The sequence below is a fragment of the Perca fluviatilis genome, chromosome 5 (assembly GCF_010015445.1).
Source record: "Perca fluviatilis chromosome 5, GENO_Pfluv_1.0, whole genome shotgun sequence".
Classification (NCBI taxonomy): Eukaryota; Metazoa; Chordata; class Actinopteri; order Perciformes; family Percidae; genus Perca; species Perca fluviatilis.
Genome location: NC_053116.1, coordinates 9,433,094 through 9,447,910, shown reverse-complemented (window position 1 = coordinate 9,447,910; position 14,817 = coordinate 9,433,094). Strand labels below are relative to the sequence as shown.

At 41.9% G+C, this 14,817-nt stretch overlaps 1 protein-coding gene across 5 annotated transcripts in view; it reads left to right on the top strand.

Annotated features, from left to right (window-relative positions):
• The window catches only part of plekhg5b (pleckstrin homology domain containing, family G (with RhoGef domain) member 5b), a 91,856-nt gene that overhangs the window by 71,545 nt on the left and 5,494 nt on the right, over positions 1-14,817 (top strand). For all 5 annotated transcript variants that reach the window (XM_039799968.1, XM_039799971.1, XM_039799970.1 and 2 more), the window contains 6 exons: positions 5,290-5,481; positions 6,883-7,053; positions 8,935-9,030; positions 12,018-12,218; positions 13,312-13,422; positions 13,552-13,701. In XM_039799968.1, coding sequence (XP_039655902.1) covers positions 5,290-5,481; positions 6,883-7,053; positions 8,935-9,030; positions 12,018-12,218; positions 13,312-13,422; positions 13,552-13,701 — 921 coding nt within the window. The remainder of the gene's footprint in view (positions 1-5,289; positions 5,482-6,882; positions 7,054-8,934; positions 9,031-12,017; positions 12,219-13,311; positions 13,423-13,551; positions 13,702-14,817) is intronic.

The following is a 14,817-nucleotide window of genomic DNA, read 5'->3' as shown; positions in this document are numbered from 1 at the left end:
AGACGTCTGCAGACACGTCTGTGTGCAGCGCTAGCTGTTGTAGTTTGATGAAGTAGCAGTTCTTTGCTGCTTCTGTTGGCAGTAGCAGTCACGTTTTGGAGCTGCGACAGTTATTAGTCGATCAAAAAAGAAAATTAATGAGCAACTTTTTGAAATTATTATTTATTTTATTTTATTTTGTAGATAAAAAAAAAGCCAAACATTTGTTGGTTCTAGCTTCTCAAACATTAAGATTTTCCTTGTCAGACATACAGTAAACTGAATATATTTGGGCTTTTGAAGACGTCACTTTGGGCTGTGGGAAATGAAAACGGGAGGCGCTTTTTCACTTATTTGACATTTGACACACCAAACAATTAAGCAATTGATGCGTAATGAAAATAATTGTTAGGTGTAGCCCTTACATATTTGAACTTGATTCACCTTTGACCTTATTTAATGTCACACACAAAACAAGCTCAACCGTTATCCTTTTTTGTTTTGTTTTCATCAGTCTAATCTGCTCTGCTGGAGCATCATGTTTGTGTATTGGCTGAAGTGTGATGGCGGCTGAGATCTCATTATGTTGTGCTGCTATGATGATGGGGAGGGAGGGGTGGGGGGGGTCGAGTTAAAAGGAGCAAAGTCTCATCTCTCTCACCCTGGGCTGAAAGCTTGTGGGGGTTTTTGTGCCACTGTTGTGGCACTTCATCGGGTCTTCGTTGTTGGAATTGAAACGGCCGCGAATCATGCAGCGTGTCTCTTTGCGTTGTTCAAACTCTGTTGATTCTTTTAAAAAGCAGTTGAAGACTTTATTTAAACAGGCTTTTAGTTAGACGGTGGGGGGTTATTGCTGTCTGATTTTATGTACTTATGTTTTCCGTTGTGTTCTTATGTCTTTTATTTATTGCACTTTGTGATTTCTATCTGGGAAAAGTGATATATAAATAAATACTGACTTACTTCCTTACATGTATTGACCACCGAGGGGGGGTTTATTTTAGTTTCCATTTCCTCGTTGTGTGTGTGTGTGTGTGTGTGGCGCGCACACACACACACACATACACACACACACACACACACACGTGCGCGTGCGTGTCCAGGCTTTCAGGAAGGACAGTGTCACGCTGCTTTCCCATCGTTAATCAACCCACCTGATCAAGGCGAGTTGTTATCAGTGGACTAACATAAAGGCAGTAGCGGGGGAGCAGAAAGAGAAGTGCTGGGGGCTTTGCTCTTTTTCTGTCACCACTTATTTTAATACAATCCCTTCCCATTTAAAGATTTTCTCCTTTCCAGGCCAAGGTTAATGCCACAAACCCTGGTGATAAGATAAGGCTGTCAGGGGGGGACACAAGGCTTGATATCGTTAGCGTGACTGACCCCCCCCCCCCTTGTCTCACCAACAGTTCAAAAACAGTTCAAAAACACCCCAAAGATATTCAGTTCACAAAGATATTAAAAAAAAAAAAAAAAACTGCACACTTGGAAAACTGGAACTGGAGATTAAACGATCCAAACAGTTGATGGATTATCCTAATAGTTGGCGATGAATTTTTCTGTCGACCAACTACAAGTAGCTTCACCTCTGCAAAGTTTTCCTACTTTTCTGCTGCTCCTGAAGGCGGTTATGTGCTTGTGCTTATCTGCCGGGGGATACACAGCTTATTAAATGTGCTGAAACATGCAAGTAAACAAAGGGAATTTCCCGTCTGGTCATTATCGGGGCATTTCTTTCTCGTTCCTTGTTTTGGCCAGCTAGCAGGGCATTGTTCAAAGGGTCTCCAGGCAAAACGGCGATTTTGAGATAGCACAAAGAACAGCGGAGCAACTTCAAATAAGAGTTCAGAATGAAGCGTCCCGTCTGTTTACAGTCGCCCTGTTAATTGTCTTCTTTTTGTTTGTTTTTTATTCATGTAATTGCTTGGACTGAAAGCTAACTTTGCATAAGTAGTGAGTTAGTTAGTTAGTTGTTGAGACTGACCTAAAGAGAACCAGGATGTGTGTTTGAACCAGGGAGCTCCCTACAAGCTGTCACCCCGACTCCACCTCCAAATATTTAGATCAGCCACCCTTTTTTTTTTTTTTTTTTTTCGCCCCAGCCCTGCCTCCTCTTTCCTGCCCGACACAATGAGGCAGGATCCTCCTGGTTGCTATGACTTCGGGCCAGTGTCTGTTTGAAATGCAACCACTGACTGTTTGGACAGCAGGACAGGACAGAGACCACATCCCCGTTCAAAGAGAAGCTGCTGTCGGGCACGGCAGGACGCGGCCGCCAGACACCGCAACCCCAACCCTGTCAGCTGGAACGGGGACGCCTCAAGACCGAATGAAGTTCAACACAAGTCTCTTGACTGGGGGGAAATAATAGTAACGCGGCGGTGTTACAGTCGTCACTCAGCTACTCGGACTGATTTCGGCGTCATAAGTCGGCGAGCCGTGGATGCGTGTGTTTTATCACGGTGGATGTGGAAAGAGAGAGAGAGAGAGGAGGCGAGAAGCTGAGAGAGGGCAGCAGCTGGTTCCAGAATGGGCTGCGATCCATGAATCCAATTGAAGGATTAGGATGGTTTTTGTTACTTTTGACATGCCTCTGGCTTCAATGGTGAGCACTGTTAACGTGGTGGGAAACTGTCGGGTCGCTTCTATCCCTGTGTCCTTTTCTTTTTAACCACGCCTTCCTGGCCTTTCTCTGATTCTTTGTGAAACTAGTTTCTCTGTAAAGATGCTTGCTTTCTCGATCTGTAACTGCAGTACATTTGTTTTAAAGTTTGTCCGATTTTTATTCACGAAGCGCTGTATTAGAAAAGCATTTTTCTGTCTTTATCACATCTGTTTTAAATCTTTTAGAGGTATGTATTCAGAGTGCTGTCGGGTAGCGCGAGCACAGACTAAACTAACCAGGTTTCAGTTTGCCCGCCGGCGTGCTGTCAGTAGCACAGGGGCCAGACTCCCCCGTTTCTCCATGGAGACTGAACACTTCCTGACACCTGTGTCCTTGGCCAGTTGGCCCAGATTCCCCCCCCTAAAAAAAAAAAAAAAAAAAAAAAATTCCGTAAATGGACCCAGGCTTGTTTCCCTTTCACCGCAGCGACTTTCAATTCGTCCCATTTCCCCTTTCACTCTAGTTTTGGTTTGAAAGCCAACATGTCAAGCTGTAAGTCACTTTCCTCTTCGGCTATTATCGTTTACAAAAAGATAAAAGGACTAAAAGCTTTTTAAAACCTGTAGAAGGGACCCACCCACCCCCCACTCAGATTTACTATCTTGTTATGCAACTCTTGTGTGCCTTTACTCTAGTGAAGTGGTTTCACAAAGGTCTGGGCATTTTCTTCCTAAAATGGGAATCCGTGCAATGCAGGAGAGTTTGACCAGAGCTATTCATAACTTTTAACTGATATACTTTAATAAGTCTTTATCTGAAGTGTAATGGAAGGTGTTTACCTCTAGTAGCTGTGATGCACAACCTCAGAAGCCTTTTCCGTCTACTTGTTTGTGCAGTTTGTCTCCATTTATTCAAAGCTCGACTGTCCTGTTATTGTCCCCCTCATTGTTCCTCTTCCAGTTTGATCTTCTGTGGGTTCTTTCTATCCAGCCTCCTTTAATTCTGACGATGGAAGAGAGGGGTCAGTTGAAAATATTGATATGCTCATCTTTTAGTTATTGCCACATGCTCACAGCAATAATGTTGCAGTAAGCTTTACCAGCGGCAGCGAGTGCTTTGCAGACTCTCAGTGGCCGAGTGGCATTTTGACAAGGGCGAAGACTGCGTGGAATGAAAAAGACGTGAAGAAGATCTCCGTTTTTTTTGCTGCGTCAATTTTAATGACTTGACTTTTTGTTTCAAACTGTCCATCACAAGTCCAACAGTGTTATCCGAGTGCAATGCTAAACCAGTGTAGAGTAGGGCAGGGCGATATGGAGAAAATAAGGTATCACGATATTTTTCGACCAAATGCCTCGGTATCGATACTGCAAGCGATATTGTCGGGTTGACTATTGGTGCTTTCACAAAATATTTGCACAAGAGATTTTTTTGATAATTATCCTCAGTAATGTGGATATATAGATAAGATATACTTTATTGTACCCGAAGGGAAATTAGTTTTGGACCGTTCCGCAGCTTTACAAAGACAACACAAAATACAGAAAAGAAGCATCTCTCAACACATACTCTAATGCAACAACAGCTCTCATATACATTGGACATACTATATATAGTATGTCCAATGTATATGAGAGCACATATATAGTAAGCACCTGAACTCCTTCTTTCAGTGGCAGTTTTTGATTGAACAGTAGGTAAGTATATATCATGACTAAAGTGGGTGAAGGCAAATAATAGAACAGTCTGCTAAGTTACTTACTGTAATGCAGCTTGTAAAACCAGGAAAAGACACTTGCTCTCAAACCATATAACGATATTCAAAATCTAAGATGATTTTTCCAGCCTCATATATCGATATCAATATAATATCGATATATGGCCCAGCCCTAATGTAGAGTACTCTTGGATAGCCTTTTAACCAGTCTCATGATTATTTACTGTAATTTGATGTGTGTCATTTAAGGACCTACTTTGAAACCAAAAGTACACCTTTGTGTCTGTGGTACCCGACGGCATAGCAGCTTTGGGCATACGTGTTTTTGTCGCACTTTTTGTGTGTGTGTGTGTGTGTGTGTGTGTGAAGGGGGTGATCAGTGAAAGAATTTCGTTGGAATGGCCGGTCAGTTTCAGCAACAGTGTCAGTGTCGTGGAATGTAAGTTCCTTGTGACTGTGTTTGAAGTGTGTGGGGGGGACGGGACTCCCCAGCAGCAGATTCCTCACTCTTAACGGCAAAAACAACTGCTTCCTCAGATACTGAGGTGGCCCCTGTTTGTTTGCTTTGCCGCTGCTCGTAAAGTGGACAGAGATTTCATGAGCGAGGCTGAGCGGCAGGGTCTGCTGACAGGGTAACAATGGGGGAACAATGGCCAAACTCTGGCTGTCTGTTCTTATGGAACAACCTCCCGCCTGCTCCTTATGATGTCATGAGCATGCACCGCAAGGAAGTGGCAGTCCTTCCCTCTCCTGTTTGTGTCTGATCATTAGGGTAGCTTTAACGGGCCTGCTGATGTCATCCTTGGCACAGAATTCCCCTCTGATTTCCTGTTTATCCTGTCCTTGTATGTTTCTCTCTTTCCTTCATTGTCTCTTTCCATCCATCTGACTGGAAACTTCTGTCCTTCCTCTTGAGGTGGCAAAATCTCTCGAGCCTTCATTTAACACGTTGTGAATGTTTGGGTCTGTGCTCCTCTCCGACTTGCAGGGTCAGGCTCGAAGGAGGAAGAACATGACCGAGTTCCTGGGAGAGACGAACATTCCTACCCCGGAATCTCTGGGACAGATCGGTGGCTCTCTGCCCGGCATCGGGGGCGGTCCTGACAGCTGGAAGAACCGCGCCGCCAGTCGCTTCAGTGGCTTCTTCAGCTCCAACGCCGGAGCGGGGCCCTTTGGCAAGGTAACGCTGATCAGACAAAGATCAGATGAAATATATAAGAGAGAGCGCTTTTAAAGCAAAGTGGTGCACTTTCTCTTGGCTGTTAAACAGAAATTGTAAAAGCTGTCGGGAGCAAGTTTGTTTCCCAGACATGTCTCCGATTTTTTTCTAAACGAACATTAAAAGCAAAGAAAACAGTAGCAAGCAGCAGTGGGAGGGGCTCGGGAGGCTGTATCCCCCCCCCCGAGTCCTGGTGAGGTAATTTCCCTTCAAAGTCTCGTGTTGTTGGCTCACATACTTTCCTCTGGAAATGAGTAGGTGGAGGAAAAGCCTCCCTCAATTATATCTAACGTTTTCTTGATTTTAAAATCTTTGTGCCTACTCACATAAAAGCTTAAAGGAATATTTTACGTTTTAGGAATACCGCTTAATTGCTTTTTTTTTGTGTGCTGAGTTATATGACAAGATTGCTTCTTCTCTCGTTTGGCAAATAGTCAGCTAACTTAGCTTAGCATGAAGACTAGAAGCAGGGGGAAACAGCTAGCCTGGCTCTGTCTAAAGGTAACCCAAGTCTGCCTTCCAGCACCTCTAAAACTCACTATAAGTGTCAAACCTTTCCTTTAACTTCTGTATCGGAGGTTTTCAACAATAATAATCATCATTGTTTATTGTAATAAAGCGCACACACACACACACACACGCCCACACATTGTAGCTCCCCTCCTGAGGTCACATCCTGCACAGTAGCAGATGTCAGATGGAGACAGTATCTGTCAGTCACCCGTCACCGCCTGTCTCGTCTCTATTCACCCTAAACGTCCCCCTTAACCCCTCCGGGGCCAGAGATCCTTCACCAGGGCCTGGACCTCTTGCACCCTCCATATTGTAGGGATGAACCACTGTCAGTCCATCCTTTCACAAATTCCCAAAACTTTGAAAAGAAGCGCTAATCTCTGATCACTTTACTCCTAAATTGTTCGGACAGTTTCTCACTTATTAGTGGACATAGGACAGTACGTTTTCGAAACGTTTCACGACCCATGAACCACTGGTCCATCTCTCTCTCCCACCCCCCCCCCCTCCCCCACCAACGCTGTAGTTTCTGCCCCCGCTCCCTAGTCCTCTATTGTTAAAGTGGTCTCAATGCACAGAGCTCATTTTCATAACTACATCAGGGCCGCCAGACTGAACAAAGGCCTGAATGGCAGCTCCTGTTGGATTTAAGAATTACGGCGCCAGTAAGAGCAGGATTAATATGCTAATGCTTGGACTCATCTTTACTTACAGTTTGGGTGTGACAATAAAATTGACACACAAAGGACAGAAATGCACAGTTAGTTTTGCATCTCTTCTCGCTGTCGTGCCGTTAACCTCCTATAAACTAATTAGGCTTTTTCTTTCTTTTCTTTTTTTTTTTAAAAGGAGGCGGACCGTCTGGAGCTGCTCCAGAGCAAGCTCCACTCCTACATGATGTTCGGGCTGCCCAAGGTGCCACGGCAGCTCTCCTTCCACCAGGACTCGTGGGAGGAAGAGGAGGAGGAGACAGACCTGGCCCTGGAGGACAGTTGGCAGAAGCTGCTGGACAACCCAGAGGTACAGCACATACAGACCTGGGGGGTGTGGGGGATAGTGTATACACAGACTGGACGCTCAAATCAAATAAAAAACGTGTGGGGAAAGCAATTAATTGAGCTAAGATTATATGCAAAAATGAAGAATTATGTTCTTTTGATGTGTGAAACTTCCGAGGTATTGTGCCTTCTTTCAACACTGGACACATGTATGGTGAATTAGGAAAAATAGCATTTAGTTTCAAGTAAAAAAATAAAAGAACACATTCAACTAATAAAACTAACCTGCTAGGGACTGCAGATGAAAATTAGCCTGCATGGCTAAATCTGGCACGTTTGCATGTTGGACTCTGAGCTCATGTACATTGTCCCTTTTAATAAATAAAAAAATCTAAGGGACTGTAAGAAAATTATTGGTGAAATAAAAAAGCAAGAGCCCCCACAGCGTTATTAATGTTATTTGCACCCTTCCTTGACATCTATCTATCTAATATAATACGTGATTCACCATTTATAACTGAAAAGAGACAAAGCAAAAAGAATGGTATAAGAAAATGCTATACCCTAATTGTAAAACCTAACATTCAACCTTGAAATGTTAATTCAATAATCATTTTCATTATTTATACATTTGATCCTTTTTTACAATTATTTTCTTATTATTTTAAGTGAGGGGAGGCCCTACTCTCCCAAAAAAGTCGGACTAACCCCCCTTCAGCATAAAGAAAAAGTACATTACCCTTCCAGCCCTACCTAATACTTTTCATGCAATCCTTTATGAATGTTCACATAAACCAAAATTCACTGGCAGCTGATTACTACAGGCGTACTGGCATCCTGCTTCTCGGTATGCAGCATGTCTCCTTCTTCCTTATCATGTGTCTTTGTCACGCCTGCTTTCCCAGAATTCTGCTTATAACGCGGTTTACTATTGCACTGCTGTCCGTACCAGCACAAAAATGATAACAGCCGTCGCACGCTGTCTGTGACTACCACCTGTTAATGTGTACATGAGTAATCAGGACAGCGATATCCTCGCTCAGCTGCTGTACAGTCCCGCGTACTGGATGTGCTTTCACCCCCGACAGTTAGTTACATAAGCCATATTACTGACTCGATGGCTTAAACTGATGCTATCTAGTAATAAAGTTGGTAATGTGTGTAACTGGAAATGATCAGAACAAGTTATTCTCGTGTTTGAGAGCATGAATGAAAAGATTCCTTAACATGACACATCCTTCATGGCGTGACTCAACAACAGCGTCTAACAGCACAATATATTGACCTCATGCAAATATGAATGAACAATGGAAATTATATGTAGTCAAATCAAGTCAAATCTGAAACTTGTTCGAACAATGTTTCTCACAAACCATGACATATAAAGGGCAGCGGAGAGAATAAATGATTATAATTAAGTTCACAATATTCACAGATTCTTTCATCTTTCTGTCCACATCTGTGTATCTTCCAGTTTCAAAATGTAGTGGCTATATACATCATCTTATCTGTGCACAGAGAGATCTCTTACCTTCAGGCAAATTATACCCAACGTATTTTTTAGATTGTTAAACAAACAATAACTTCTGCACTTTGGCTTTTGCACGATAAGCGGATGTTGCGACCGACATTAGCAAAGAATTTCAACGAGACCACTGTGTTTGCACAGCGGGCTGCAGACACAGAGGGCTCTTTATTACATACTTTATTTGGATAGCTGTTATAAATTACTCTGCCTCTATAGTGTTCACTGTAGGTAGGGTCATCAATTTTGCTAGATGGGATTTCGGTGCACTTAAATCTTGACATTTCACAGCTATGGACATTTGTGACATTCTGTCATGGGAAAACTCTGTGAATGTATTTGTTATATTTATTAATATATCTGTGTTTGTGTGTGCAGACATTGACAAGGCGACAGTTCCACCAGCAGGAGGCCATATGGGAGCTGCTGCAGACGGAGGCTACCTACATAAAGAAACTCCGAGTCATCACCGATGTAAGTGCAAACTACTGTAAAGCTCACGTACTGATACAAGTCTGGCTGTTGTGTATGACAAACCGGCTTCTGTGCTGAGATAGATAGACACACAATGAACCTGTTTTTAAGTTCTAAGAATAGACACTAGCCTTTATCACTATTCAGCCTTTATCACTATTCAGTAAAGCCGCCCACACATGATCCGTGGTGAAAGTAAGTAAGTAAGTAAAATTTATTTGTATAGCACATTTCACAGATAAAAATCACAAAGTGCTTCACAACGAAATGCAATTCAACACAAGAAGTCACAATACGAGCACATTGAAATACAAACAGAAAATATAACAAACAACCATAGAAAACCCATCGACTAAGCAAAAGCCTGCTTGAACAGCAGAGTCTTCAGCTGCCCCTTAAAAGATTCGACAGAATCCACAACGTGTGCGAGAGGCAAGTCATTCCACAGCCTAGGAGCCACTGCTTGGAATGACCGATCACCTCTAGTTTTAAAATTAGTGCGGGGAACCATTAATAGCATCTGACCTAATGATCTCAGACTACGGGTGGGGGTATGTAGCTGTATCAAATCAGAGATGTATGAAGGAACCTGACCGTGCAAGGCTCTGAAAGTAATGACCAGGATTTTAAATTGAATTCTATACTGGACTGGTAACCAGTGAAGAGCTGCTAAAACAGGCGTGATGTGTGCTCTTTTGTTAATGTGCATTAAAAGCCTTGCAGCAGAGTTCTGAACAGTCTGGAGACGATAAAGCTGATTCTTACTCAGACAAGTAAAAAGACTGTTGCAGTAATCTAAGCGTGAAGAAATAAAAGCATGAATGATCATCTCTAATTCATCCTTAGTGACAAGTGGTCTTAACTTAGAGATATTTCTCAGGTGGAAGAAACAGTTCCTAACTAATAGTTTAGAGTGGTGATCCAACGACATAGCTGAGTCAAAAACCACACCTAAGCTCCTGAGACTCGGCTGGACAGATAAGCCTAAGTCCCCAATATGATGCTTTATCTCAGGGATACGACTTTCAGGGGCAATAATTAGAGTTTCTGTTTTTTCTGAGTTCAAAAGCAGAAAGTTGTCACAACCACTGTTTGATACTAGACAAACAGCTTATTAAAGATGACAGTTTGGAGAACTCAGTTTACTTAAAAGAACAGTAAAGTTGGATATCATCCGCATAGAGATGGTACGATATGTCTCCAAATTGACTAATTATCTGTCCTAAAGGAAAAATATACAAGAGGAACAGAATAGGTCCCAAGACAGACCCCTGAGGTACCCCACACGACAACTCTGCAGTTTCAGACAATATCTGATTAACCTGAACACTAAAACGTCTACCAGAAAGGTAGGATGAGAACCATTTTAAAACTGATCCAGACATACCAACCAAATCACGAAGTCTATTTATCATAATGGTATGATCTATAGTGTCAAACGCAGAAGAAAGGTCCAATAGGACCAAAACTGTAAAATCCTTTGAATCAGCTGACATCATAATATCACTAGAGATTTTTAAAAGTGCAGTTTCCGTAGAATGCCTTTTACGGAAACCAGACTGGAATTTATCAAACAGCTTGTGCTTCTCTAAGAAAAGGGTGAGTTGCTCTGCTACAACTTTTTCTAAAATTTTTGACATGAAAGGTAGTTTTGATATTGGCCTGTAGTTCTTAGGTTGAAGTGGGTCCAACGTGGGCTTTTTAAGTACAGGCTTAACAACAGCATGTTTAAAAAAACTAGGAACGACACCAGTTAAAAGTGAGGTATTTAGCATCTCAACAATGCAGGGGCCAATGGAGTCAAAAGCTTGAACAAATAGCACAGTAGGGACAACATCCATAGGACAAGATGAGGGTTTCAAAGTCTGTAGCAGAGAAATTATGTCATTCAGTGTCACAGGTTTAAAAGTGGACCAAAAATGAGCGGGAGGCAAGTGACATGCAGAGTTCTGAGGAAGTGATGGTAAGATGTTGGTCCTAACATCTCTGATCTTATTCACAAAGAAGTGGAGGAATTCATCACAGTCCGAAAAAGCGCTCTGTGCTGGCTGTGCCATCGTTTTCCTATGGGCAGAGCCCAACTAGGCAGAGCGCTACCTTTTGGCTTGGCGCACCACTCAAAACTGCATCTGACTATGTATGTATGTATGTATGTATTCTTGTTCAACCTAAAAAATTATTGGAAACTCTCGTCGTGGCACCTTAGATCTGAATTCAACGGCAATTGCCAGGGTGTTCTTTAGAATTAAACTCATAGACATTGTACAATTAAACCATATACTGTATAACACAACAGGGTTTCCCCTAGTGTATTGCAAGCCTGGTGGCCCACCACCAGGCCTAAGCCAAAGGGAGAATTATTTTTTAATCTATTTTTAGGACGTGTTTTTAACAGTTAGAGCGGGTCGGCTCGGTTGGAAACTTAGACGTAGTCATATTTTCAAATCTTATCAAATGTTAGCTTTTAGCATTGACTATGTATGTATGTATTTATTGACTATATGTCCTATAGTTTTTTTTTTTTTTATTCTCAATTTCACGATTCCGTCCATGATTCTGTTATCACAGAAACTATTGGGCTCTACATTAGTGCTGGTAGTGACTGGTCCGAGCCAGGCCCTTGTCAAAAAAAGACACTTGCCACCTGGCTAAACAACTTTTCTGGGGGGGAAAAACACTGTTAAATATATCTTTAAAATAAACATAGTCTGTGGGTTTATTTTTCACACAAAACAGTCTGACTGCAGTTGTTGCCAAGCAACAGGCTTCCTTGCGCATTCTTTGATGACGTATACCTGCGCGGCGCTTTGCCTCCGCGCCCTACCTAGTGCAAATCTTTAATCATGGGTAGGCGGCTTAAGCCAGAGAATAAAAATTGTAGCCTGTGATTTGTTAAGTGATAACCTTTGGCTTTAAAGGCAATTATGTCAGCTTAGTGTCTTAAAGAAAATGTATAAACTCCTATTCTTTCTTATCACCCTCTACAGCTGTTCCTGTGCGGGCTGCTGAACCTGCAGGAGAGCGGTCTGCTGACGGAGGTGGAGCCCGCCAAGCTGTTCAGTAACATCCAGGAGATAGTCCGCCTCCACACAGCCCTGTGGAACCAGGTCATGCTGCCCGTCCTGGAGAAGGCCAGGCAGGGCCGCACTCTGCTCGACCCCACGGACCTTTACCACGGCTTCCGGACGGTCAGTTGTAAACACACACTCCATAGGTACCACAAAGAAAGGCTTATCAAGGAACCATGACCCTGTGGACTTTACTACACAGCGCCGATCAGTTTGGGGCTTTGTTAACCAGGCTAATGAGTCATTTAACAGGCTCATATGGAACCAATAGAAGGCAGTAAATGGTTATCAGACAATTCAAAAATATTGCTTTTCACAATCCATTTTGATTATTCAACCAACTGTAGTTGTAGAAGTACATTTCCTCAAGTATTGTACTTAAGTACAGTTATGAGGTACTTAACATGTTTATGCTACTTTTGACTTTTCTTCTCCACTATTCAGAGGGAATTGTTGTACTTTCTACTCCACTACATTTATTTGAAAGCTACAGTTACTTGCAGATAAAGATTTTACATACAAATGTAATGCTCATTAAACTACTATACTACTATATCAAGTAGTTCAAATTGGCGTCACATTGAATAACTACAACAATAAAATGCTGCTTAACATTATCACACCAATAAGCCAGTTGTGATATAATATTATATAAAATGACATTTTGCATGATGGTTACTTTTATTTTGTATACTTTAGTATGTTTTGCTGATAATACTTCTGTACCTTTACGAGTCACATTTTGAATGCAGGACCTTTTTTTAAAGAAGATTTTTTTTTTTTGAGATTGGAGTACATTTACCTCCAAGGATCTGAATACTTCCTACACAGCTGTGTTAGTCAGTGATGTTTTCAGTTATCTTTTTGACTTTGATAACCTTGTGTTTTAGGAGAACCTTGCAACTTTTTTGAGATGCATGAACCTAAATACCACATGTTGTTTATCGCAGTTTTTAGTGCAGTTTTGTGTGAAAACAACATGAAAAATGAACCTTATCTGAAACAGAACCTTAACATGAGCCAGTACCCAGGATACCCTGCAAATGCACATTTCAGAGCTACACAGTCTTTCTCTTCATTTTAGAAACAATAAAATCTCTTTTGGCACAATACAGTGTTGGCTTTAGACTGAGTCCTAAGTAAATATGTTTTTTCCTCATGTTTATGTTGGTAATATCTCTGACGCACGTCTCTGTTTATTGTGTGTGTTCAGTTTGGCTCCAGGTTCCAGCCCTACATCCTTTACTGCATGGAGGAGGAGGGCTTGATGGAGAACATGCGCACGCTTCTCAGGGACAATGAGCTCTTCAGGACCTACGTCACGGTCAGTCCTCTCTCGCCTTAAAACTGATCCCAGATACATGAAGCACTCTCCTCATTAGTTGTCTTCATATATTCATATCTTTTGGCTCACTAAATGTTTGATTTCCTGTCTTTGTCCGACTCAATTCAGTGGGCAGAGACCCATAAGCAGTGTAACCGCCTAAAGCTGCCCGACATGTTGGCGAAGCCTCACCAGAGGCTGACCAAGTATCCACTCCTACTGAAGAGCGTTCTCAAGAAGACGGACGAGCCGTCGGCCCGCGACATTGTCAACAGCATGGTAAGGACAGCGGCGCCATGTAACTACGCACATTTACTTAAAGCAACGCTAGATAACTTTTCCCGCTTCAGATCCCCCCTACAGGTTGGAAGCAGAATTGTCCTTTACATTACATTATGCAAGTTTGCCAGATCGGGTAGCGGATCTGTAGTTCGATTGAACTGGACAATGTACCGTAATGTAATGGACAATTCCGCTTCCAACCTGTAGGGGGACCGAAGCGGGAAAAGTTCTTCAGTGATGCTTTAACCCTTGTGTTGTCCTTCGGGTCCCAGTGACCCGAAGGACAACACAAGGATTATGTACTTCCGTTTACTTTGTTGAGAATTGCTCTCTAAACAAGGGTTAATACAGCACCTTAGTTCTTGTTTGTACAGCATTTTGGTCAGCTTAAACTGTGTTTAAATGTGTTCTAGAAATAAACTTTACTTACTTACTTTACAAGAAACAGGGTTTAGAGAGCAATTCTCAACAAAGTAAACGGAAGTACATAATCCTTGTGTTGTCCTTCGGGTCACTGGGACCCGAAGGACAACACAAGGGTTAAGTACGAGGACCTCAAATTTGTACTGGAGTATTTCTGTTTTGTACTTCAGGAGGAAGGACATATTACAACTTGAATTCACTGCATTCATTTGACAGCTTTAGTTACTAACCAGTACCAACAAATTCAGATGTTTGCACACAAAACATTTGCTGCTTTTCCTTGAATTATTTGGATTTAGGACTGTTGGTTGGAAGGTATCACTTTGAGCTCTAGGTAATTGAGATGGCTTTTCTTTTAATAGAATTTTTACAAACCAAACAATCAATAAATGGAGAAAATGAATCATCAGTTAGGATTTCAAAATGAGCTCCACCTCAAAAACCTCCAACAGTTAAATCCTGCTTTTACATTCATGCATGCGTAATAATAATCTAATGATATAATATATAAAAGGCACTAATATAATGATATGATGTAATAACAACAATCACAGAGGACTTTGTCTGTATTGAGTACCTTTTACCTCTAATACTTTGAGCACATTCTCCTGATTATACTTAAGTAACACTTTCAAAGCAGGACTTTTACTTGTAATAGAGTATTTTTAGTGCGGTATTGCATCGGAATAC